This window comes from Drosophila albomicans, chromosome 2L (genome assembly GCF_009650485.2).
Source record: "Drosophila albomicans strain 15112-1751.03 chromosome 2L, ASM965048v2, whole genome shotgun sequence".
Lineage (NCBI taxonomy): Eukaryota > Metazoa > Arthropoda > Insecta > Diptera > Drosophilidae > Drosophila > Drosophila albomicans.
In genome coordinates, this window is record NC_047628.2 from 11,662,042 (window position 1) to 11,687,769 (window position 25,728).

Here is a 25,728-nt window from a genome sequence, read left to right on the forward strand (position 1 = left end):
CTGCTGACATAATTGCAGTGAGAGAGTTGAGTTTATTTATCGTGACTAAAGTGTCTATCTTAACCCCGGAGTGACTTGAAAAACGTACAAAATTGCACACTTACTGGAAAATCCGTTGCACCACCAACCACCGCTATCGGGTGGCACAGCGGATCGACTTGGCGTAGAATTCGATTTCTACAACGTGGCCTCCAGCAAAGTACACCCGAGTCCGGGGGCAGCGCGCAGTGTCTGGGCGCTGCCCCTGACGGCCTCCTCATCATGCAATATGGAGGAAGATGGACACGCGCATGGAGACATCGATATCGACATTGATCATCATCGACCCCATTCACCAACTGGCGCCAATGGTGGCGCCTCCAATGGTGATGGCAGCGAGCACGACAGCAATATGCTTCTGTTCGAGGGCTTAGATGGGGCCACCGTTAACCTCGATGACATCTTCGATATCATCAAGAGCGGCGAGGTCAGCGAAGTGGAGAATCTGGTGGAGAAGTTTGGCATGGAATGTTTGTCGGCTCGGGATAGACACGGCTATACGCCTGCCCATTGGATTGCGCTCAATGGCAACGTGCAACTGATGCGTTATCTCATTGAACGCTCCGCTCCCATTGATCTCCCCTGCCTGGGCACCCAGGGACCGCGGCCCATCCACTGGGCGTGCCGCAAGGGACACGCTTCCGTTGTGCAGGTGCTGCTGCAGGCGGGAGTCGCCGTCAACGCGGCGGACTTCAAGGGACTGACACCGCTGCACTTGGCCTGTATGTATGGACGCACTGCAACGGCCGCCTATCTGCTGGGCATGGGTGCCTTGAACAATCTGACGGACATCAATGGTGACACGGCGCTGCATTGGGCTGCGTACAAGGGTCATGGCGATCTGATGCGTCTGCTCATGTACTCTGGCGTGGAGCTGCAGAAGACGGATAACTTTGGCTCGACGCCGCTGCATCTCGCTTGTCTCTCCGGGAATATAAATTGTGTGAGGCTGCTGTGCGAGAAATCGCAGCTTGATCTGGAGCCGCGTGACAAGAATGGCAAGACACCCATTATGTTGGCTCAGGCACATCAGCATCAGGATGTGGTACGTCTGCTGTACGGCGAAGTGAAAAAGAAGTCACGCTGGATGCCCTCCGTCTCGGAGAGTTGGGGCTGGCTCTTTGGCGGCGCAGGCGACTCGAAGGGACCGCTCTTTCTGTTTCTCTTCTCGGTGCTGCTCTGGGGTTATCCCATGTACATGATACGCGCTATTCCCATTACCTGGAACATATTGCGGCGTTCGCACTATTGCTTCATCTACTGGAACGTGGTCATGTGGGTCAGCTGGGCCATTGCAAATCGTCGTGATCCCGGCTATATTCCACTCAGCTCCGATGCCTACTATCGGGCCATCAAGCAGATCCCGTACTTCGATAAGCTCAAGAAGCGCAATGTGATGTTGACGCGTCTCTGCCACAGCTGCCGTTGTCTGCGTCCGCTGCGGGCCAAGCATTGTCGGGTGTGCAATCGTTGTGTCTCCTACTTCGATCATCATTGTCCCTTCATCTACAATTGTGTTGGGCTGAGGAATCGCATGTGGTTCTTCCTTTTTGTGCTGTCAGTGGCAGTCAATTGCTCGTTCACCATATATTTTGCTTGCTATTGCGTCATGATCGAGGGATTCACGCTGCTCTACGTGTTGGGACTCATCGAGGCAGTTGTCTTCTGCGGTCTAGGCTGGATTCTCACCTGCACTTCGGTAAGAATAAAACATCTATTTTTGCAATTCCGTTTTTATTTTTTGTTATTTTGTTCAGATTACTTTATTTTCATTTTATAAATATAAAATATCATGATATAAAAGATCTATTAGATATTTTCTATATAAAATATTATTGTTTATGTATATAGAAATTCATTTCGTGCCCCAATTTCATAGTTATTTTGATGAATAAATCGAAATGTTTTATTAATTGATTTATCATTAATATTCAGTCAATATGCATTAGAGCTTTATAAGAATTACTGATTAATATAAAATTGAAATAACAATTATAATTGGTCATAGAATGAATACTTATTTAAAATTTCTTCAAAATAAAATCCCTTGATATTGTTTCGTGATGTATTTAATGCTTTGGGATTATTCGATAGCACAAATTAAATAAAATTATTATTTGGTTTTTAAGAATTATAAATTTGAGGGTAATTTTTAATCTCTATCGATTTTAAAAAGAAGTGTTCTTTCTATTCTAGTTACCACTTTAATTGCAACTAATATCAATTTATATCTTTCAGATACTTCATGCCTGCATGAATCTCACCACAAACGAAATGTTCAACTACAAGCGCTATCCATATTTGCGAGACAAGCGCGGACGCTATCAGAATCCGTTCTCTCGCGGTCCCATCCTTAATCTGCTAGAGTTCTTTGTCTGTCTGCCCGATCGAGGCGATGACACCGATCTGCTGCTTGAGGATAACATTTGATTAAGAAGCTAGGAGCGCGCCCAAGCTCCTTGCCGGCGCAAGGTTCCAGTGCGTGGATAATAGTCAGTCAGTCAACGCTCCACGAAGGAGCAAATGGCGACAGCTGTGCTTTAATTTTTGCTCCAGGCTTTATGCTTACTCGATACTATCAAGTTGGGGATGTTGATATGCAAGCGTTATCGAAAGTGGCAATTGTTCTAAGTCAATATTATCAAATAAGTGATATATTTGGCTATATTTGAAAAACAAAGTTAAAATTTAGATTCCAATAGAAATAAAACTCATGAAAAAGGCAATTCAACAAAAAATGTGATGACAACTTATTAAATTAATATAGAAATGATGAATCCGCCACCACAATATTTTCAAGAATATCAACAATCCTTCTTGCATAGTTCAATCACATCCACAATTTGTTCGTTTATCAATTTTTATCAAAACAATTGCAATTTATCCTTGCAGAGGGGTTTGGTTCTAGAAGATTGCCAGCGAGAAACTTTCAACTAGTTAGCATAATAAATCAATTAGTTAGTTGACAAATTTCCAATAGTTATAGTTTCCACATATATCATGATCTCGACAAAGAACAGAATACTCTGCTGTAAGGATATTTCGAGCTTCGGCAGCTTCGAAGAATGCTTCTTTTCTAGCATACTAAATAAGAATACGCTTCTCTTGTTAATTTTTTTTGTACAAAATTGTTACATGTATAAAACGTTGTATTTAATGAATCTCTATATTATATATATACTATATACTTAATATAATAATTAATCAAAATGTGTGTGTATGTGTATGTAAATGAAGACTAAATGGCTAATATGTAGAGGGAACCCGAGTGTTCGTCGCTCTATTTGTTCATTCGTTTAGAAATTGCACAGTTAATACTAAAACTCAGATCGGACTGAAAGATAATCTCTCTTTCTATAATGGGTACACTTTGGTATGTATCTTGGGCGTGTGTGGAATTAATGGAAATTCTGATTTGATTTGCAAACGAATGATTATTGCAATACTTTAGTTTGTTTAGCTTTCAAAACAAAAGTCATAGTTCTCCGGATCTTCGGGAATTGGCGGCGGATCCTTGCTAATGTCCACGCCCTCGGTGTCCAGCAACCGCAACTTGATCTCCATAGAGAGCAGCGTGTCAAAGTCCTCCTTCTTCTGCTTGCTGCACATCTCCTGGCCAAGCAACGCATTGATGCCATCCGTCCAATAATTGAACACGCTCTCATCCGGTGCCATAAAATCGAGTGTCGAGTGATCCATGCTCTCGAAGGTGATGGAAAAGGCCAAGCTAACGGCTGGTTTGCGAGAACGGGTCTCCTTCATGTGCGGACACTCCTTGCCCTCTAACAGCTGCTTGATATCAATGATGGGCAGCTTCTTGGGCAACTCTTCCAGCGTGGGAATGTTCTTCTCATCGCTGTCGCCATAGTGTATCACCTTGTGGTTAGGTGACAAGCGTGCATACCAGAACTTGTCCTTTGTGCGTGTGCCGCGCAGATATTTAGAAAAGCGAGTACCTGTAATGATAATTAACGATGTAAGTTGGCAGCTGAAATTACTAAACTATTTCTCACCTTCCACTAGATACGATAGTCGCTGCTGTTTGATCAGCTCCTCGATTTGTGGCGAGATTTTCTCTTTGAGCTTCACAATGGCCGAAGCCGTCGAATCACATTCCTCCTTCGAAGTCCGCTCTTGTTGCCGCAGCGTGGTTATCTGCTGATATGTGAGCAGTGCAATCTTGCTGCGAAAATCTTCCAAGTTCTCGGGGCGAAGTTTCAAAGTGCGTTGAATTTGTTCGCGCACTACGCTAAACACCTTTTGGAAGTCCTCGGCTGTGGCACGCATATCCTTCCAGGTGCGATTCAACGTAATGACGCAAATGCAAAAGAACTCTTCAAAAGGCTGATCATGAGTAAAGAACATGGGCTGAAAGTCCCCCGATTGCTCTGCGGGTGGCTCGCCTATGCGCAAAATGTCGCAGAGCACCTTAACCAGCTCAATGGAAGTGCGTCCAAAGGGACATTCGTGTTCGTCGGCGCGACAGGAGTTCTCGTGCACAATCTTCGTATACTGCTGCGTGTAGTTGCGAGCAAAGTAAACCATGCAGTCTAGCGCCAAGATGCCTACGAAACAGATAAAAAAGTTAAATACAAATTCTACAAAATGAAATGATCGTTTACCTGGAGGCGTTTCTATGAAGTCCTGTGCGGGATTGATATCGCACTTGAAGCCCAGTTTCTTGTAGTACTGTGAGAAGTTGACATTGCCACCACCAGAGCCGCCGCCGCCTCCTCCACTACCACCGCCACCACGTCGAATGTGCTCATCATTCAAGCTGAGATTGCCCGCATAATCATCGAAAGCAATGCGCCGCAATTCTTTGATTTTCTCATGTGCATCTTGATCCTGGGCATTCATCTTCATACGCATACGCTTCTCCAATAGACCAATCGTGAGTGTCTGCAGCACATACAGCTGATGTGTCATCTCCGTGCTCAGTCCGTTGCCAATTAAAGCCAAACGATATTGCTTGGCACTGATGGTGTTGGCAATGACACGTTTGCGTTGCTCATCCGCCTTCATGAAGAGTGCATTGAGCAGCGCAATGGCATTCTGACGCATCACCGGTGAGTTAACCTCCTGCAGCAAACGCAGCAGATCCTGCAGTTTAATGTCTTCGGCTACCAGCACATATTTGCTACTGCTCTGCACAATGTTCTCGAGATTCGATAGCGCACTCTCGCCACATTTGGTTGGATATTTTTGGAAATTGCGCACGATTTCAATGTTGCGGGCAACAAAGGAGTTTTCAGGCACCTCCCAGGATACGGTGCCGTGCTCCATGAGCTCCACAAAGCTGGCTAGACTGTACTTGAGTATCTCCTCATCCTTTTGACTGACATCCACAATCATTTTGATCAATATATCCAAGCCCTTCTCCTTGATAAATTCCAAAGCAAATGTATGATCGGTGCTCAATGATGTCAACTCCTTGAGACGTTTCCCCTTGTCCACAGGGCCACCATTGATCAAGACATCCAGTGCATCGCTGGCCGTCTTCGAAGGTGAGTACTGTAGATACAACACTGAGCCATTCTTAATCTCATTCCTATTCTTTTCCGTCACATACTTCATATTGTTGGGTTCGCAAAACTGCAGCGCATAATTCTGATGATCGCTAATGGACCAACCATTGCATATTTCTTGTATTTTGCCTGGAAAATGTGCATTAGTTTAATAAAATGGCATAGATAATGAGTTATATATAAATTTTCTACGAAACTGAAATTTCTAATAACAAGTAATAGCGTAATAGGACTATTTCTTCGTGAAGTTAAGCTAACACAAACCCTAGCATGCAGATATTTTAACAAGTGCCTAGAAAAAGGCGCATCTCGTAGCCTTTAAACATATATTTGTATATGTACATATGTATATATAAATGTACCATTTTGCGGTTAAAGCTGTCTAGTAAATAAATAAGCGTGATGTTTGCGGTCATAGACCCCGCAAATAACATCCATTTCCACTTCCATTTCAACTTCCTGTTGTGTCCCCGCATTTTAATGAGCACTCTGCTGACATCACAACAAAGGGCGTTGGCACTGCACTTGCATTCATATTAAAACTAGCACAACTATTGTAGAACAATAAAGAGTAAGTTATGTGCCTGCCCTTGCAGCTAATCTTCCTCTATGACACATCCATAAATATTGCTTATTGCACTTTATAATGAGAGGAAACACACAATATATTCCCACACACGCACACAAGCATACTCACTTGCAAGTGGATGTCGTTGATCCAGATTTATAAGTTGTGCCATATGATTCTCCCGCTCCACAGCGATTTTCACGATGTGCGCATCCTTCACCGGCATTTTTTTCGGTATCATCTTGATGATAGCTGCTGAATTAATTGCTATATTCACTAAATTTTTATTATTTGCTAGTCCGACTCGAGATTTGTGATTAATTATTGACTATTATACGATAACATATGCATATCGATATTTCTGTTGAAAGCAATCGCACGCCCATCGATACTTTAAGTGCATACGATAGCTAGTTATCGCACTACATGCACATAACCACTTTGCTTCATTCGATTGATGTCGGTCATTGATGCCAACTTGTTTTTTCTGTAAAGTTATCAACCTGTCTGTATGCAATTGCTTGATTTCATTTTAACAAAAATATGTTTATTTTATGCTAAGCAAAGTAATTTTGTAAATGCAACGATTACGAATTTGTCAACAATTTTAGTAGTTCGCCTACAACACAAACATTAATGCTATTGCCAAGCAGTCGGTATTTTTGGCGATTCGTTGTCTCCGCGGGAAATTGAAAATCTTCGGGAAAACTCATCAGCCTTGCGACTTCTCGTGGTGTAAAATATCGTAATTTAACTTGACGTAACAGCTCAAGGCGCTTTTGTTGTGTCTCTGGGTCACAGCCACTGTTATTCGGATCCATGTCAATTTCTTGAACTGCCTTAAAAATGCGATGCGATTCTTCTTCAGAGAGTGGAGTAAAAGCAGAACCCGTGCCTTCAGTATAGTGGGTATAACCCTTGGTGAAGCACATGGATCTGCTCTGCGCTGGATGGATAATGTCCATGACTAAAACTCGCTTCATTAGCACGTCATCGGGCACCAAATAGTCACTTGAGGCACTGGACTCCACAATACTGGATATCATGGCAATTTGCTGTTGATGTGGGTCGACTATTTCTAATGGCATTTTCTCCCAGATCTTCCCCGATTCAAAGGGAAAATCCTGATCTCGTCGTGCTATGCAATAGTAGCGATGTCGTGTGTTGGGCACATTAAACTGTGTAGGCGTCAGTATAAACTCTCGCCAATGGAAACCTCCTTTCTCAAGTGCCTCGATAAATTGTTCCCTCGCTTGGGACACTTCAAATCCTTTCACATTCTCCATGAGAACATAACGCAGCGTTTCACACTGTGGTATCAAGGAACAGAGGTGAGATAAAGCACATGATCGTTTGTCCTCCACATCTCGTTGTAAGCCTTGGCGAGTATGCGGTTGACAGGGCGGTGACATTAGCAGCATGTTAGCCTGCAGCTTGGTGACTTCCTTTACACTTAAGCTCTGTATATTGCGTGTCTTTACGTTCGTTTCCTTATAATTATGCGCGTAGACCGTATTGGCGACTGTGTTTACATCCAGAGCGGCGACTACGTCGCCTTTTAGCTGTGCATCTGTGAAGTTAAATATTATATGGCTTGGTCGGTGCTGTTTTTTTATGGTCTTACATTTAAAGGCATAATGCATGCCGCCAATGCCACTGAAAAGTTCCAATACACGAAATTCCATTACAGTAACTTTCAATTTTTGTTTACCTCGCTATTCAATGCAAAACAAGTGGACAGCACACTTGCTTACAGCTGTGTTGCCATTCGCAGTGAATCTTCGCGCGTCTTTGAATGACTACATACATTTTAACTTAAGTAACAATTAAATTTAATTTCTTTCTTCTTTCTTCTTATCAATGTCACTAGACAATAAAAATATGCGAAATTCCATTACTGTTGTTTTCATTTAAATTTAGCTTATCTTATTTCAAATGCAAAAAAGCACATTTATCAGCTGTTTTGCCATTCTCAGAGAATGGTTGTGTGTGACTGCCAACTTTTAGACAAGAAGAAGCACGTCAACACGTGCCGCTTACTTTAAGTTGTATTACACAGTTTTTACTTCATATTTGTAAAAAAATGGGAAAAATTAAGCGAAAAGCGCAACCGGTACCTGTAGAGGAGGACTCAGACAGTGACTCCAGTTTCGCAGAGGAGGAGCTGAGCGAAAAGGAGGTGGGACCTGTCACAGATAGCAGCGATGACAGTGACTTGGAAACGGAGCCTAAGAAAAAGTCAAGCGACACAACTGCAGATGATGATGCTTCAGGTGATGATGATGATGCTGCCGAGGATGATGAAGAAGTTGACGACGACGAGGAAGACGATGATGATGACGACGATGACGAGGACGGTGATGGAGAAGATGACAAGAAGAAAGCCCGCTTACCTGTGCTGAATCCTTTAAGCCTGATGAAGAACAAAGAGCAGCGCATGGCGCTTTTCCGCAAAATGAAAAAGGAGAAGCACAAGAAGAAGATGCAGGAACGCCGGGCTCGCCGCAAGGCTGGTTTGCCTGCTAATCCAGGTCACACCATTGAAAGCTTACGTGAAAAGGATCAAACAGACGTCAACAATCTGAACGATTCGGATAATGAGGAGCTGCAAAAGGAGTTGGAAATCGACGATTTCAGCACATATTTTGAACGCGTCTATGAGCCAAAGGTGCTCATCACATTCGCCGACAATCCTGTGACTAAGACGCGTAAATTTGGGCTGGAATTGTCACGTATTTTTCCCAATGCGCTAGTGAAGATTCGCAACAAAGCGTCGGTGAAACGCATTTGCAAGAGTGCTGAGCGGGAAAAGTTCACAGATGTGGTCATTATCAATGAGGATCGACGTAAACCCAATGGATTGTTGGTCATACATTTGCCCAATGGACCCACGGCGCATTTCAAACTATCCAACGTCAAGTTGACAACGGACATTAAGCGTGATCACAAGGAGATAACTAAGCATCGCCCCGAGGTGATACTCACGAACTTTACGACACGCTTGGGCCTCACTGTGGGACGCATGATGGGCGCGTTGTTCCATCACGATCCAGAGTTTCGTGGGCGTCGTGCGGTCACCTTTCACAATCAGAGAGATTACATCTTCTTTCGCCATCATCGCTATGAGTTTAACAAGGAGGGTAAACGAGTGAAGCTCCGTGAACTGGGACCGCGATTCACGCTTAAGTTGCGCTCGCTGCAGGAGGGTACATTTGATAGCAAGACTGGCGACTACACTTGGATCATTAGCAACAAGCGACATGCCATGGAGTCGAGACGTCGCTTCTTCCTCTAGTTTAAAAAATTAAGAAACGAATGCCTTTCATTATTGAAATGTGTTTGATATATTTTATTTCCTAGAGCATATAAATAAAATAAAATAAGGGTAAAAAAAATATATTGTTTTTTTTGTTTAAAGTAGTTTACCATACAACTTGTTGTAACCAGATTGTTTTTTTCTTCAGTATGGAAGCTAATTTTATGCCATCAATAGAATCGTAGCTCCTTCTTCTAGTTTAAAGCATAAGGAAAGAATGCCTTTCAATGTTGAAATGTGTTTCATATGTTTTATTTAATAACATGTAAATAAAAAAAGGGCAATAGAAACAACTCTTGTTGCTTACAACCTTCGCTTGCTACGCATAATTGAATTGGTGGCATCCACAAGTTTGTGTCGAAGTCTTCACTTCATTATTTAGTTTACAAGTTTCAAAAACGAATGTCTTTCGTTATTGAATACAATTTAATTCGTAAATTAAAAAAGTAATAAAAAAAGCAACATTTAATGTGGTTGTCACATATAATTGAATTGGTATCCACAAACTCTTTCTACATTCTACAAACGAATGACTTTGTTTTCTTGAAATGTGTTTCAATATATTTTTATTGCGTAGATCATATAAATAAAAAGAAATAATAAGTATAATAAAAACAACTCGTTTGTTTAGAACCTTTCACTTGTAGCATATCCACCACTTGATGTCGAAATCATAAATGTTTACGTAGTAAATTATTCAAATTGACTTATGCTAAATGTGCAACATACAACGAGGGACACGACGGGACATTTTGGCACTCCCACTAGGAACGACGTTTGTCCAATTTACATAGTGGGACACTGAGGACTTGCCGGCAGACCAGCAGCTGCTGTTGGATCTCCAAAGGGCAAATCGCCCCCAGTTTCAGCCAGAATCTCAGCTGGTGGCTGGCCGTAGTCTTGCAGTTTGCGCATGTCATCGAGCACCACACGGAATTTCTCGCGCTTCACTGTAGGCGAATCGTCGGGTTTTTCGCTCTGCAAGTGTCCCTCAATCACCTTGTAAAGTTCCAGTTGTTTCTGGTATCTGCAGTTTGAATGAAAAAGTGAATGTAAACAAATGTGGTGTAAGGTGAGACGCGACAAATGGGGCGAGGTCTTTCTGCATATTTTACACACCTTTCTTTGTCCTCTGCTGAGAGTGTGGCGTCGTTCTCCTCCAAATACTTGGGATACTTCTCCAGTAACTCCTTAATGCTGGGCAGCAGGATCTCCGCCGAGAGCAGACTCTGCATCATGCCCTCCATGAATGGCAAGAAAGAATTGCCATCCGCATCAGCAGCCTACAACCAAATTTTAAACGTTATTTCATTTCAAATAGTTAAACTTTGCTAAGCTACTCACGCCATCCAAATTCAAGGAACTAAACATGCTGGCAATGTCGTTTTCACCAGCCGGCGCCTCCAGATTTTCAGTGCCCTCTTGCAGACCCTTCAGCGCCTGCGAAATGCTGTCTGAATACTTAGACACCTCTTCATCATTCGCCGAGTTCTCGCCGCTCAATGTCATCGCAGCTGCTTCGGCCATTTTCTTGAATCCGGCCATGAATTGATCGGGATCCTGTGGCAGTGGTGGTATATCACCGCTGGGCGTATCTGGGCCACCGAACAATGTGTTCATACGCTCCGCCAAGATTTTCGCTTGTTCACTGTTTAACAAAAGTTCCAAAGTTCAAAGTGATAAAACAGTGCAAGCAAAAATCGATGTAATGTAACAATGATTGCTTACACGAAAAATGCATCTGGATCTGAAGCGCCATCGGTCACTTCACCTGCACTGGCGGCATCTGTCGTCGAGGAAGGTCCCTTGTCCCCACTCTTTGTTTTGTCGAAATCCTGCAGAGCACCTGCAACAAACAGCACGAGAGTATTTCGTTTATTATATAAGTTTCGGTGGCGCAACGTTATGCTAATTAGGTGTTACTCACTGTCTAGCAAATCGTTGAGATCATCGGCGTCTCCGTTCGGCTTTTTCTCAGACATTTTGTTTAAAATTTATAAATGAAATGATTTAATTACAGCAAAAACTATGTAACACCTCCTGCTCTTTATTGAAACTGAATGAGTGGGGCTGTGTATGTGCGTGTCGAGTTGATATACTAGTTTTAGTACATCGCAGCAGTGAGACCGTAATCTGCAAGGGCGTATATGTTTTTTGGTATTAAAATACTGCCAAAAGAAAATATGAATATAAAATTTGTCGTGCCGCTTTTATAATAATAGTCTGATCAGAATAGAAAATGTTTATCTAATTACTCAATTTTTTAATGCATTTTAGAAATATACTAATATTAATACGTATTAGGGTGGCAGGTTCTTTGATGCTACTTATTTTTATCCATATATTTGTTTGAGTGCGTTCCAATATAAGATGAATTGGACCAATATGAATAGTTTTTAGTTAGTTAGATTGACTGTTAGTTAAAGGGGACTCTATTTTCAATGTTGAAAATCAATTTGTTTGCATATGTTTTCAAAATATGTTGAGCGAATTAAAAAAAATATTGTTGGGTTGAAGAGCTTTTTAAAACTAAAAAATAGCTACTGAATCATAATAGCTAAAATGGTAAAACATTTTCTATAGTTTGATTTGTAGTATAAAAATTGTATTATAATTAAAAATAGGCTTTTTTTTTAATATTTAGTTTCTAATGCTCTTCTCTTGATTTTTACCTCAAAAGGTATATGTAAAAAAAAAACCAATGTTAAACGTTTACTCTTATCTTAAGAAGATGGAAATAATATTTTCAAAAATAAAAACCAAATTAATTATTTTTACGTCCATTGGAAGTTTTAAAATTTTAAAATCGTGAATGGGAGAGAAAAAATAAATATTTAATATAATATATTATTAAAAAATGATTCTTAATATTAAATCGGTATAATAAAATGATACTTCCCCTAATAGTAAATTAAAGGAAATGTATTTATTTTGTTTAATTGCCTTTCAGAAAACTATGCAGTCAATTGTAGAAAATCAGAGGTGATGAAAATTGAAACAATCCAAGGACATTAGGCGAAGATTATCTAAAATAATCACCCAAAATATTTATGGTTCTTCTGCGAAACACAAACACTACACCACACCACACCACACCAAATCGCGCTAAGGTCATGCACCTTGCTGTGCCGACATGAAGATCGGCGACCAAAACTGCGACCAAAACTTAAACCGCACATACTACGGCGAAGATATAGCTGTTAGCTGTGAGGGGCTGTCGATTGATGCGAGACAAATTCCGAAACCAGAACGATACACCCAAGTACTCTACACATGGATTTCGGTAGGGAGTCTTTTGCAACTGCAACTGCAACAGCAACTAAGATTGCCGCCTTTCAAGGTCAACATTGATATAGAGAAGAGGAACCCTGCGATGTTTTTCAAGTCCTTAACGCAATCTCATATGGTTGGTTTTTGGTTATTTGGACGTTTTCTGCTTTAACCGCACCGTTTACCATTTACCAGAGAGCAAGACGAATTCAAATTCTCGACTTCTCATTCGGCACGCCGTGTTTGTGGTAAGTTTTTGGGGGCGTTCTCTTTCAGGGTGGATGTATAGTTCTATATTCTATGAATATACTGCTGCGTGGGCGGAGTCTTGCTGGAAATAATGCGTAATTTACTGTATTAGCTGTTCTCCTTTATTTGTTAATATGACTTCAACTGTAAATGTGGTTCGCATACACATTTGAATACTGTCAAGAAAACAGAATTTAGGACAGAGTAAATAAAAACAATAATACAGCTTAGATTAAAATCATTTAAATAGACATACAAGTTGTGATTATTAGCCATTTGCATTTTTTAACATATTTGTTCCCACATTCTATGCAAGGATTATCTACATTAATTATTTTTGGTTTTTTGCTTTATTAGGTTTTTTTTTAAGTTTTTGATCCCCTTCAATTTTAAATGAAATTCTGAGAGGTATCTTTAATAATAATAATTTAGGAAGTCACTATTTAACTTACCTTACTACATTTTTGTTTAAAAAATCTATGACTGTATTATAAGTGGTAATGCTCGAAGTGCTCATTTAATATGAAAACTACTTCCTGAGAAACCTCACAGAAAATTTGTCAATGTGTTACAGTTTTTCTTGGTTGATTTTCTCTCAACCAATAAAAATATGTTCTTTGACCAAGTCAAAAATCAAAGTGTTCGCTTTTCAAGGAACTTAAACGGGCCAAGTCAAGAAGTCAAAACAAAAAGTCGAAAACGTAAAAACCCTTTTGCTAAACAATGTTTGTTCGCATAAATATAACTCGCTCTTTTTTGACACAATTTTTAAATGAACTCGAGTCCTTGTCATAAACAGTTTATTTTGATATAATCGCCTGCGAGAAGTGAAATTTGTTGTAGAAAAGCAAAACATACCTGGACAAGCATAGCGCACGCAAATTTTCTTGAGAAGCATAAAATAGAACGGAACAGAACCATGAGCAGGCAAGAGAACCCACAGAGTCTCTCTGCCAGGATGTCATAAAATTCTAGCTCATCCTCACTGGCGTTTCTCTCGTCTCTTCTCTTCGCTGTGCTGTACTGTGTGTGTTGTGTGTTTTTGGGAAACTTTGTTGTGGAACATTGCCATCCATCCATATATCATTGGGATGAGAATGCTGCGATTTCACGGTCACTGATCGTCCCGAACAACTTTTTCGAAAGGCCCTTTTCAGCGATGATCAACCACGTTATGTATACATCCTTCCAGCGAAGCGGAAGAGGACAGCTCATTTTTACAGCCTTCGCGCTATCGATCAGTTCCATAATGGACTAGCGATTGTTGCCCGCGAATGTGCAATGATTGTGGTTTTATAGACCCACCATTCAAGCCATACAAGTCCAAATTACTGCGTGTGCCAAGTGTAGGGATTGCTTTCTTTCAAATAAATATGTTTAAAAAATTTAGAAATTACTCTTTAAAAAGATACGTAAATTCATAAAATTCTTACTTTCGTATTAATTTTTTAAATCAAATACTAAAATTGGTGAACTATTCACTTTGCTTTCTTTAAAAACTCAGAATTAAATAAATTAATAAATTCCTTATTTTCGACTTAATTTAATCAAAAAACTGAAATTGATAAAGCATTCACTTTCATAAAGAAATGATATAAACATAAACTAAATATTTATTAAAACTTCTGAATTTAATCATATTAATATTTTTAACAGAAGACTAATGTGATTTTTTTGCTTTATCGTTTTAATAGTCCTATGAATTCATGTAAAATATTGGTGACATCCATTAATTCTTTATTTTATAAAATTATCATCAATATTAACTTTCTTTCACATGTAAAAATAAGTATTAGAAATTTCAACTCCAAAACTGAAGAAAGATTATGTTTTGTATTTTATTATTTTTTATTTCTGAATCGGAACCGTAAAATAAAGTCCAGTTTTCAGAAAAAATAACTTCCGGGTTCATAGTATTAATTAAATATTATAGTATACAATAAGTAGTAATTGATAATATATTTTTTTGAAAGCTTAAAATTAAATAACAAAATATGTATTACAAATTCTTAAGAAATTTGCTTAACTTCATATTTAGAATCTAATTCTATTGTTTAAGTGGCAAATAATTGAAGAATCAAAATATAAATACATATAATTTTTTTTTATATTATTTATAATTTGTGCCTTGGAAGGATCGTGCCTCCAATCTCCTTTGATAGGCGGCCGTGTCAATTGCGATTAAAACACTTGCGATTGCAGCATTTCCTGGAAAACGGCGACAGTAGTTTTCTTTTGAAATCAACCAACTGTTGCCCCTCCCCAATCACCATCCCCATCTCCATCTCCAACTCCCTGATGGCGATGAAGCAACGCCTTGTGAGTTTTTCACGCCATCAAAGCGCTTTGCGCTTAATGCTCAACGCAACGTCAACGCATGCAAATGAGGCCTTGCGTCTGTCTCAGAGTTGGGAGGGTTTCCAGTTCTAAGTTCCCAATTCCAGACAGCATGCTGCTGTAGCATCTTCCATTCCCCCTCTCATAATGTGGGTCGCCGTCGTCGCAATGTTCTGAATGATTAAGCGGAAATTAAGTGTATGTGTGTGTTTGCATTATTTGCAGCCGTCCAATTGGTCACGGTAACTTCTTTTTAATGCTTGTGGGCTGGGCTTTTTGTCAGGCTATCAATTTGAATTGTCAATGTTGTACTTTCAATTGCGGCAGCCATTTATTCTGAGACATTTACGTAGTGCAATGCAATAAGTTCAAATCGATATTGAGTACAAACTGCGATTACACTTGCGCCATCGATAACACGTAACGCATAACGTAAGCTTCACTACGCTTGACGTTAATTAAGTATCGATATCATTTGAGCATTCGTAATGCATCTTCAAAACGCAGCCACACGGCTTTGATTAATGAAGGTGATTGAATAATATTATTTAAATTCGCATACATCCGATACGAAGCGTTGCTAATGTTAAAACGCCGGCAAAGATTGACCTAAGCGCCCCCTCTCCTCTCTTTCTCTTTCCCGTGAATGTGAGAAAAACGCCACCTACTTTTTGATCTGAGCTGCTCTTGGACAAAGTCGTTGTCCAGTACATCAATAGAGTCAAGTTGATGGTGAGGCTGTGGTTGTGGCCTGTTGTGTGCCTGTTGTTGATGATGAATAGCTGTTGATCGGTCGATCAGAGCAATAGCAATTACAAATCATACTACAATATATACAAGCGAAGGGGCAACAGGTTGTGCTGCTTGTTTGTTGTTTGGCAGTCTCAGGAAAACAAATTAATCTTGTTGCCACTGACAGAAAAGATCGTTGGTCGCTCGCTTGCTCTTTTGCCTCACTTGCTCACTTGCTCACTTGGCAGCAGCCCCTTTCCACTGGCACTTTTCCATTTGGCTTGCAGCATGTTTGATGATGCTCCCTGCCCTGCGGGGTGAAGCGTGAACGACCTGTGACGTTCCCTCTCCAGATGTTTGATTTCGCCCTGATGTTGTTGCTCTTGTTGCTGCCGCTTTGGCTGTGACTGTGGCTGTTGCTGTGACTCTGGCTGTTGTTGCATTGTGGAACCGTTTGCGCCTACCTTGCGCCTTCTGTTTAATGATCAATTTGTTGGCCTCTGATCGTACCGACAGCGCTTACGCTTAGCAGTCACCACTCCACTCGATTGCCATGTTCAGCTAATGACTTTTGTAAAAGTGGGTGTATGTGACAGCAGCTCCTTCTGCCTCCTGCTGCCTGTCTCCTGCCTCCCTAACTCACTCTTTTTTTTTCCTCAATACATTTTATACTCGCTATCTGTAAGAGTATTATAATTTTGTGCTAAGTTGACTTTATATATAAACAATATCTCAAGGATTAGAAGAACTCTAAGCATCAATTTTGTAGGACAATATATGTATAACATTTCCATTAAATTTCGATTGTCCCTGTATATAAATAACTAAATTTTAGTAAGTATGGGAACTTAGACTATAAAATGCTGATAATTCTACTATGCATAATTGTATTTTATAATTTTGTTTCCGATTCTTTGAGTACAATTTTAAAGCCATAAAAGAAGCATATTGTAACAGCAATCTGACAGTTTCATATCGATCACTTACTAATCTCGATCATGCAATATTTTAAATTAAAATAAAGGGTATATAAAAGAAAAGTTTGTGAGTTATTTAAAAAACCATTTGAAGTTTAGTTACAAATTATAATAGAAATGAATATTTAAAACAAAATGTCTGACAACTTCTTTAAGTTTTCTTAATAGTCTTAAGCAAGAATTGTTTCTTAAAAGGAAAAAAGAGGAATTGTAGGTGGAGCTAACAAGAACTTAGAGTTTCTTTCCTTAGATAGTAATTTTATTGAAAAAACATGTTGAAGAGGTTCTCCTTTAATGCTGCAGTTACTTTGATTAAACTAATATTTTGGTAGTGTGTTACTCAAAGTCGTGCAAACTCGACTGTAGCTTACTTGTTTTTTGTGCAAATGAAAAATGTGCAAATGAACAGCAATTTCGCCAGACAAAGCGTCGACTTTGACTTGGTAGTCATCGGGTCTGGTCTGGTCTGGTTGACTGGGCGTGTCGAAACGTGGCCATAGTTCCACTAACCGACACTCTGAGTTTTTGCGGCAAACCGTTGGATTATGCATTTGGCATTGTGTGGGTAGCGATCTGGCCTTTCAATCGAAATATAAAATATGCTAATTTGCAGACAATGGAGTTCCGAGGAAGCCAGCTCGTGACCCACAAACAACTAATGCCTTCAATTAGCCGAACTAAACACATGCCAAAAGGCAAAGGCAAGGGTTAATCGCGATTCGCCTTGCTGCTGATCGCAGCACGATGAAGAAGAGGAGGTGTTCACAGGAGGCTGCCACTTCGCCAGGGATCGGGAAAGCCCTCGCGGGTCTCGAGGGGCGTTAGCTGCGTTAAGCCGCATCTGAGCATCTAGAAGTCGACGACTTGGCTACCTGAGACGCCAGCCAGGTTTAACTCGTTGAGCTCGGCGGCCATGCAAAATCGTTTACAAATGTTGATCAATAAAACGTTGGACTGTAATGCGATTAGCCGCTATAATCGTGCCCACGACGTTGTTGTAGCTCAGCTCAACTTCTGCTCAAAGTTTTGCCCAAAATATTTGAAAAAGTCAACTGGCGATCTTCGCGAGGATCACTCGCTAAGCTGTTCGACTTTTCCCTCTAATCTCGTCGTTTGTTTCTATTTGTTTGCATGCTTTAGCAAGGATTTCGTTTTACGATCGCCCCTTAAGTCTCCTGCTTTGCTCCTTGTCAGCATTGCTGGGAAAAAGGACAGACTCGCCTGCAACTGTTGCTACTTTAAGTTGCCAACTGTCCGCTGCCCGGGGGCAGCAACTGATTTTGCATACTGCCTCTCGTATTTACCAAAACTAACTGCGGATTAGACCAGAAGTCAATCTACGCCCGCTAACAGTGCAGAGTGTGTGATCTTTTTAAAACTACTTTATTTATTACTGTTCGGAATTTAAAGAAGATTTTTTTCGGATCAATACAGCGTAAAACAACGTCAAGAATGTTTCAAAATATAAATGCTTGATCGAGCAAAAGTTTTCACAATAATTGGTAATTTTTTTCATTTTGTCAGAGCCCGTAAAATACCATGTATTTTATGTTACTTATTGTAAGGAAAATTTTTTTATCTCGTCTATTTTACTCTTTACAAAAGATCGCTTGAATTTTTTACTTATTTTTCTTACTTTATTGCAGTGCTACCACTTAACTTAAAAATGAAGTTTAAATAAATTATATTAAAACATAGCCCAAACGTTTTTATTTTATCTTATTTCATTCAATTTAATACTTCAGTAAACTATTTAAATGAACTTAATTTTGAAAAAAAAAACATTTTTTTGAACCAACTAAATTGTCTTTAATGTTGTTTTATATTAGTTTATTTATTTTTATCTTAGTTTTATTGAATTGAAATGTGAAGATTGATCTATTTCATTATTTAATTTGAAATGCCTTGTTTCTGTTTCTTCATATGAATTCGCAATGTATGATCAGTGTTTGCTCCACATGTGGTGCAATCACTGGAGACTCAGCTTGTTGTGTGGATTATATGGAAATTTGTTACACGGCAGCAAAGATCAGCGTGAACGAAAACAATAGTCGATATACAGAGCGACTGATAAAGACATTAGGAGAGGTCAAGAAAAGGAGCAGGGGTAAGGTTGGGTAGCGATGCAATCAAGGCCATTCCATAGAGACGACGACATTACGTTGGCCCAAAACGAATCGATTGCACGGGAGTGAAAGAGATCGTTAGATGGAGAGAGAGAGAAGGTTGTGATTGTGAATTTGTGGAAAGCAAAGCGTGATGTAACCACGACTAACTTGATTAAGGATGCAACATAAACAGGTGTCAGGTGGAGAAGGTAAAGCTGTGGAAGGTAGAGGAAAAGAGAGAGAGAGGGAGGTAGAGAGTGAGTGAGGGAAAGAGGGAGTGAGTAGAGACTCCAATGCAATCGATTAAAGGACTATTTGTTTGCGCAGAATGAAGACGCACGCCTCGACTAAGACAGCGAGGTGGCATGCAACATTCTGTGGCAGGTAGGAAGCAGCAGAAACTTGCAAGAGAGTTGATATTCATTCATAGCGCCGTAGGTGGCATCATAAAAAGTCTTTTAGCACTCTTTATTCATCCGGGGCTTGGCTTTTCGTGGAAATTGTGACGACGTTGTTGCACCGTCAGCGTCACCGTCATCGTCACCGTTTATGGTTTCGCTGTCTCCTACTGTGTTTAGTCTATAGAGATTTCAATTGCACTGTTTGCCGGACTTTGATGCCTGCCATCGTTGCCAGCGCGTTGATAGCGCGAAATTAGCGTTATATGACATTCCCTTTTCACTCCGCATTGTTCGCGCAAATCGAGAAATCAACGCGATTGAATTTGCACTTCATTTGTCGCCTTATTGGTTATAAGGCGAGATCAAAGACATCACGATCGCGATTGATTTCGATATCGATTCCTCTCAATCTGCTGCCAAGGTCAGCTCTAATCTCAAGGTCAACACTGTTGTCCCGCTAGGCGCAAATATTGCTGTTTTCGTTCTTTGGTACTCCCAACTCCCGTTGGGTTTGCTTTACCAAAATGCCAACGGGCAGCCGCACCGAGCAGTAGAAACCCAAGTCCTTTGTTGGCCTGCGGCCTCCGTTGTCCTTGTTTAGTCAGGATGCAGCATTTCGTCACGAACTCCTGATCTTCGATAGCAATTTCCGCGCTGGCGTTTAATGTTTGCAGCGGCATCATTAATTCCAACCTCTTGGCGCTCACAGTGGGTGCTTTCTACTCATATAGATTGGCTTTCTTTTCCATACATATTTCCCCTTCTTGCCTCTTGGCGGCTCTTTGTTTTCGTTGCGTGAAATTCGGCAATTAATCAAACTCACACGCTCGCTGACCCGACACACAACTCCGACTCCGACTCCGTCTACGACTCTGACTCCACCTTCCACTTCAATTCCAACTTCACCACCATGAGATGACCGCGACAGCAGCGTCACATTAAATGCTTAAGCGTGACAAGGATATGATATGCCCACAAGAAAAGGGGATAATGAAAGTTTGAAAATAACAGAAGGCATTTGAAAAATAAATAAATAAAATTCAAATTTCTTAAGCAAGTTTAAAATTTTCAATTATTAAAATATACATAGAAATTAAATAAACAGAAGGCAGAAGGTACAAATTCGTATATATTTATTGTTGAATTAATATAATAAAATAATAATATAACATTTAATTCGAAAAAAATATGAACTAATTAACTAGTTTTGAATTAAAATTTATAAAATTTTAAGGTTAAGTGAAAGAAATTTTGTTGGTTTAATTACAATACAATTTATGAAAATAAAGTAATGATAGATACATATAATTTATTAAATGTAAATATTTATGAATAGCAAAGAGCGATGATCTTGTTAAAATATTAAATTGAAAAGCTTTCTGCTGGTTTCAAACGATGCATTACTACAACAAATTTATAAGTAATAATTATTTGAATAAGTAAAAATAAAAACAAAATAAATATATGTGAAAACGCAAAGTAAAATTGAAATGAATGCTTGAAATTTACCAAATTCAATAAAATCAATTTTTTTTGAAAACGTTAAGTAAAAGCTGTCTCAAATGAATAACGAAATAACTTCTAATAAAGTAAATATAAAGACAACTTCAATTAATACTTTAATGTTAATGTTTTTATAAGCTTGAACAGAAGTACTGATACCCAAACACTATGAAACAGAAGCACTGATACCCAAACACTATGAAACGATAGTTACACGTCAATTTGCACACTTGTGATAAAGTATAATAATGCATTTTTGGAATTCGTAAAGTTTACCAAATTGCTTACAACAAAACTCGATCTACGCCTGGGCCGACGATAACGGGACAACTGCTCCGCGGCAATGCAAAACGACTTATTATTTGACTCTTCCACTGATTGATAATTTAGTACTAATGAGGTATCAATAAAGGATCTAATACGCTTGTAAAACAATTAATGCGTACTCGATTGCATTATGACTTGCATTCAATGTCCAATTCGATTAACCAGCTGCAGAATTGGGTCAAAAGGACAAGGACTCGAGCTGCAAACTCCACAGTCAAGGTTATTTGGAGCCCTACGCTGCTGCCATTGGCCCACTGATGGCGCTCGTCAAAATGCCGCCCCCTAGTGAGAGAAGTCGGCACTGCCCAAGCAACTGCCATGCGCTATGATCGCGCACAAGCGTGAACGAGAGGCAACTATGGCAAGTGCTGCGATTGGTCCGCGTGGTTGTTTACCTGCCGCAATGGCTGACATCTTGACTTGCTGTCGTCGCTGCTCTCGCTGTCGACGTCGCTGCTTCACAGAAAGGCAACGATCTTGGACGCTGCTGCACTGATGAAGTTAGTTAGACACAGACTGCGCAACGAGTCAGACATACAACTTCGTGGCCTCCGTTAACGTCTACGTCTCGTCTACAACTTTGTTCACATTTTTACGTCGCCTACGTTTTCGTCGCGCTCTGCAAGTACAACGAATTGATTGCGAAAAATAAGAAGAAAAACAAATAAAGTAACCGTTGCTTCGTTGGCTTATGAAACTGTAACAAAATACATTTCGCAATTCGATTTGGCTATCGATAACGATACCGATAGCGGTAGCGATAGCGAGTGAAGTGAGTTGTCGCCACATTTAATTTGGATTTGGGGAAGGCCGTGTGAACTATGACTGTAACCGCCTTTGCCGCCGCCATGCACAGACCCTTCTTCAATGGATACACAGCAATGCAAGGTATGTGTCGACAAGACAAGGTTAACAATAACAAAAACAACAACAACAACCTGAGCAATTAGTGTGCGACCTTCGACACGACGATCGACGTTTCCTCTTCCCGGGAAGTCAATTGTGCGAGGTGTCGTAAATCAAGTGGCACACGCTTCGCTTCTAGTTCCTCGCTAACTTTCTTTTTCCTATTCTCTCTCTTTGCTAGATATGAACAGCGGCCAAGGACGCGTAAATCAGCTGGGCGGCGTCTTCATCAACGGTCGTCCACTGCCAAACAACATTCGTCTGAAGATCGTCGAAATGGCCGCCGATGGCATTCGTCCTTGCGTCATCTCGCGTCAGTTGCGCGTCTCCCATGGCTGTGTCTCCAAGATCCTCAATCGCTATCAGGAGACGGGCTCCATACGTCCCGGCGTGATTGGTGGCTCCAAGCCACGCATTGCCACGCCCGAGATCGAGAGTCGCATTGAGGAGTACAAACGCAGCAATCCGGGCATGTTCTCCTGGGAGATACGCGACAAGCTGATCAGGGAGGGTATCTGTGATCGCAGCATGGTGCCTTCGGTGTCCGCCATCTCGCGCCTGGTGCGTGGCCGCGATGCGAACGGCAGCAGCGATAGCAATGACAATGATCACGATAATACCGGCGGCAAACTGTCATCCAGCTCGTGCAGCTCCAATTCCGCACACAACCAACACAAGCCCTCCGATGAGGATATTTCCGACTGCGAATCCGAGCCGGGCATCGCTCTCAAGCGCAAGCAACGTCGCTGCCGCACCACCTTCTCCGCCACACAACTGGAGGAGCTGGAACGCGCCTTTGAGCGCACCCAATACCCGGACATCTTTACGCGCGAGGAGCTGGCTCAGCGCACCAATCTCACCGAGGCACGCATCCAGGTGTGGTTCAGCAATCGTCGCGCCCGTCTCCGCAAGCAACACACCTCAGTGGCAGGCAGCAGCGTCGTGGCAGCTGCGGCACCAACTGTGGGAGGCAGCCAGAGCAGTCACAGCCTCAATCACAGCAGTGTGGCCAGCTCACATCAGCTGACCCCGCTGGCCATGATGCCCAGCATCGATGCAGTGTACCAGCATCATCAGTACGACTTCTACAGCAATCCAGCTCCCGTCACAGGCAGCAGCAGCAATCTCTCGCCGCCGCCGTCGCATCATCATCATCAGTTCTACAATCCCGCTGCCAGCACCACCGCCAGCTACATCATGCCCAGCTCGGCGAGCAATTCCGCCGTCGCTCCGGAGCACTACGATGCCTCGCAATTGGGCGCCGTCTACAGCACTGCATCTGAGCCGCATCAGACAATGCCACGTAACGAGAGTCCCAATGAGTCCATCTGCTCCACCGGCTTCGGCCAGCTGCCGCCCACCCCCAACAGCTTGTCCGCTGTCGTCGTGGGTGCCTCAAGTGGCAACGAGGCAGCCACTTCCTCCTCTTCGCTGGTCAACGACAGCGATGATCTCTCGGCTGCTCTCAAAGTGGAAACAGCCGATCTGGTGGCCCAATCGCAGTCGCAGCTCTACACCAACTGGAGCGCCAGTCTGCGTCCCAATGCCCCACTATCGCCTGAGGATTCCCTCAACTCGACCAGCTCGACGAGCAATGCTCTGGAGGTGACAGTTCCCAGCTCGGCAGCAACTGCCGCTCACCAGATGTTCCATCATGCCTATCAGCATCCAGCCGGACAATATGCTCCATATGCACCATCGTCAACGCATCCTCATGCCCCGCATCCCCATCATCCGCATGCGCCGCATCCGCATGCACATGCGCAGTATGCCACACCGCATTATCCTGCCACCAGCTCGTCACACTTCATGCCGCAGAACTTCAATGCAGCCGCCGCAGCAGCCGCCGCTTTCTCCTCGCCCTCGAAGATGAATTACACAGCGATGCCGCCACAGCCGTTCTATCACTCCTGGTACTAGAGAACGCCGGAATATCACCTCTTTAATCTCGCCAAAGAATCATGTTACACTATGCTAGCACCAAGTCTCGAGTGGTTCTACAAGCTATATGTAGTTATATCCTTAGTTGTAAGAGCATTTAGCCTATTCCTGAGTACTACTTTGGAGAGTACATCTGTATATAGTGTCTATAAGTTGCAAATAAATATATGATAATTTATACATACATCTATAGCAATGTTAATTTATGAAGAAAAGGCAGATAGATCTTTCTACTTTGAAGAATGTATCTTTAAGTTGTATCTTTAAGTTGTTAATTAATGAGAAAGAGAAGGTGGATTGATCTTTCTACCTTCAAGAATGTATCTTTAAGTTGAAAATAAATACAATGATAATTTATATAAATAAAAGTCTATATAAAGATGTATTTCTAAAATTGCCAGGACATTATCTATAAGTATATATCCCAATTTATAGCAAAAGAAGACGCATTCATTTAACTCAACTGCAATTCGTATAAAACTCTATTTAGTTTCTTCAAAGTTACAACTAAATATATGCTAATTTATACTAGAAGAGCAGACGCTTCTATCCAGCTCCTGGAACTGCCAGGACATGCTGTGCTCATTCAGTAGCCTTGCAGGACCTTGACACGCTTCTGTTGCCAGCAGGATTCCGGAAAATCTCGTTGCGAGCCATTAGAGACCTTAAGTATCGAACGCATCCCGCATTCCGCATTTCGTGTTCCGAGTTTTGGCACAAGATTTCAACAAACTCAACGGGACATAAGGACTCGAGGACGCCATGCTGTGAGTAAGCAAAACTCCAAAAACTAAAAACACAAAAATAAAACAGAGAAATAGAAATCTTCCATTGCGGAAGTTGGCAATACATTTGGCTCTAAATGAGAACTCTAGTTGCAGTCGTCATCATTAAAAGTGGCTCAAACTCCAACCAAGGTGTTAATTGCCCATCAATTCTATCGAATTGAGTAATTGCCCCTAAGCATTTACCTCAAATTCACACCTCTCTCTCTCCGCTCTGCTCTGCTCTGAACCCAAAATCTAAATCTTTTCTACGTGTGCAACAAGTGGCAATTAATGAAGTCATACTTCAACAGACATCGCTCATCCCCAGACAATCCCTTGGTCCTTGATCCTTGATCCTCTCAGTTTTCTGTTTGTATCTCTGTGTTATTATTTTAATCTAGTTTTTCCTACAATATTTGTGCAGACCAAAAGTAAATATTGACTTTGAAATCGACTTAGGATCGCAGTTCCAGGTAGAGTGCGAAAATTGTTTGCCAAAAAATCCGACTGCAAATTGCGACAACCGAATCTCATTTAGTACTAAAGATTTCTATCAATCTCTTGGCAGTTTTGTTATTTTTCTTCCATTCGATGAAATTGTATTTTTACCTTGTTGTTGAGTTTCTTGCTATCTCATGGCTAAATAGTTGGACTTTTGTTTCGTTCGTTTTAGGTTAGCCCAATTTTGAAGCTTGTCTAATGCCAATTTAATAGCACCCAACGATTTCACTGGGATTTGGCTCCAGCCAAGCTAATAAT

The 25,728-nt window shown here is 41.2% G+C and overlaps 6 protein-coding genes across 6 annotated transcripts; 3 read left to right on the forward strand and 3 right to left on the reverse strand.

Moving 5' to 3' along the window:
- Window positions 1–79: 79 nt before the first annotated feature.
- Window positions 80–3,056, forward strand: LOC117563807 (uncharacterized; the record flags this gene model as incomplete). The annotated part of the gene is made up of 2 exons (XM_034242340.2): window positions 80–1,738; window positions 2,278–3,056. Coding segments are annotated over 2 exons (1,851 nt in total), but the record flags the coding sequence as incomplete, so codon positions are not given.
- Window positions 3,057–3,144: 88 nt separating this feature from the next.
- On the reverse strand, window positions 3,145–6,477 carry LOC117563400 (engulfment and cell motility protein 1). The gene is made up of 4 exons (XM_034241734.2): window positions 6,265–6,477; window positions 4,662–5,696; window positions 4,053–4,604; window positions 3,145–3,995 (listed from the first exon to the last, which is right to left on the reverse strand). The coding sequence occupies exons 1-4, from the start codon at window positions 6,374–6,376 to the stop codon at window positions 3,496–3,498; spliced, it is 2,199 nt and encodes a 732-aa protein (XP_034097625.1). The 5' UTR covers window positions 6,377–6,477; the 3' UTR covers window positions 3,145–3,495.
- Window positions 6,478–6,656: 179 nt separating this feature from the next.
- On the reverse strand, window positions 6,657–7,935 carry LOC117563403 (tRNA (cytosine(38)-C(5))-methyltransferase). Its single transcript, XM_034241736.2, has 2 exons — window positions 7,760–7,935; window positions 6,657–7,705 (listed from the first exon to the last, which is right to left on the reverse strand). The coding sequence occupies exons 1-2, from the start codon at window positions 7,818–7,820 to the stop codon at window positions 6,723–6,725; spliced, it is 1,044 nt and encodes a 347-aa protein (XP_034097627.1). The 5' UTR covers window positions 7,821–7,935; the 3' UTR covers window positions 6,657–6,722.
- Window positions 7,936–8,125: 190 nt separating this feature from the next.
- On the forward strand, window positions 8,126–9,532 carry LOC117563402 (probable ribosome production factor 1). Its single transcript, XM_034241735.2, has one exon. The coding sequence runs from the start codon at window positions 8,219–8,221 to the stop codon at window positions 9,428–9,430; it is 1,212 nt and encodes a 403-aa protein (XP_034097626.1). The 5' UTR covers window positions 8,126–8,218; the 3' UTR covers window positions 9,431–9,532.
- Window positions 9,533–10,000: 468 nt separating this feature from the next.
- LOC117563404 (peroxisomal biogenesis factor 19) lies at window positions 10,001–11,530 on the reverse strand. Its single transcript, XM_034241737.2, has 5 exons — window positions 11,379–11,530; window positions 11,180–11,297; window positions 10,796–11,099; window positions 10,571–10,734; window positions 10,001–10,478 (listed from the first exon to the last, which is right to left on the reverse strand). The coding sequence occupies exons 1-5, from the start codon at window positions 11,431–11,433 to the stop codon at window positions 10,238–10,240; spliced, it is 882 nt and encodes a 293-aa protein (XP_034097628.1). The 5' UTR covers window positions 11,434–11,530; the 3' UTR covers window positions 10,001–10,237.
- A 10,342-nt stretch (window positions 11,531–21,872) lies between these two features.
- On the forward strand, window positions 21,873–24,386 carry LOC117565488 (segmentation protein paired). The gene is made up of 2 exons (XM_034244591.2): window positions 21,873–22,243; window positions 22,443–24,386. Exons 1-2 carry the CDS (start codon window positions 22,177–22,179, stop codon window positions 24,179–24,181), a joined length of 1,806 nt encoding a protein of 601 aa, XP_034100482.1. The 5' UTR covers window positions 21,873–22,176; the 3' UTR covers window positions 24,182–24,386.
- Window positions 24,387–25,728: the final 1,342 nt, after the last annotated feature.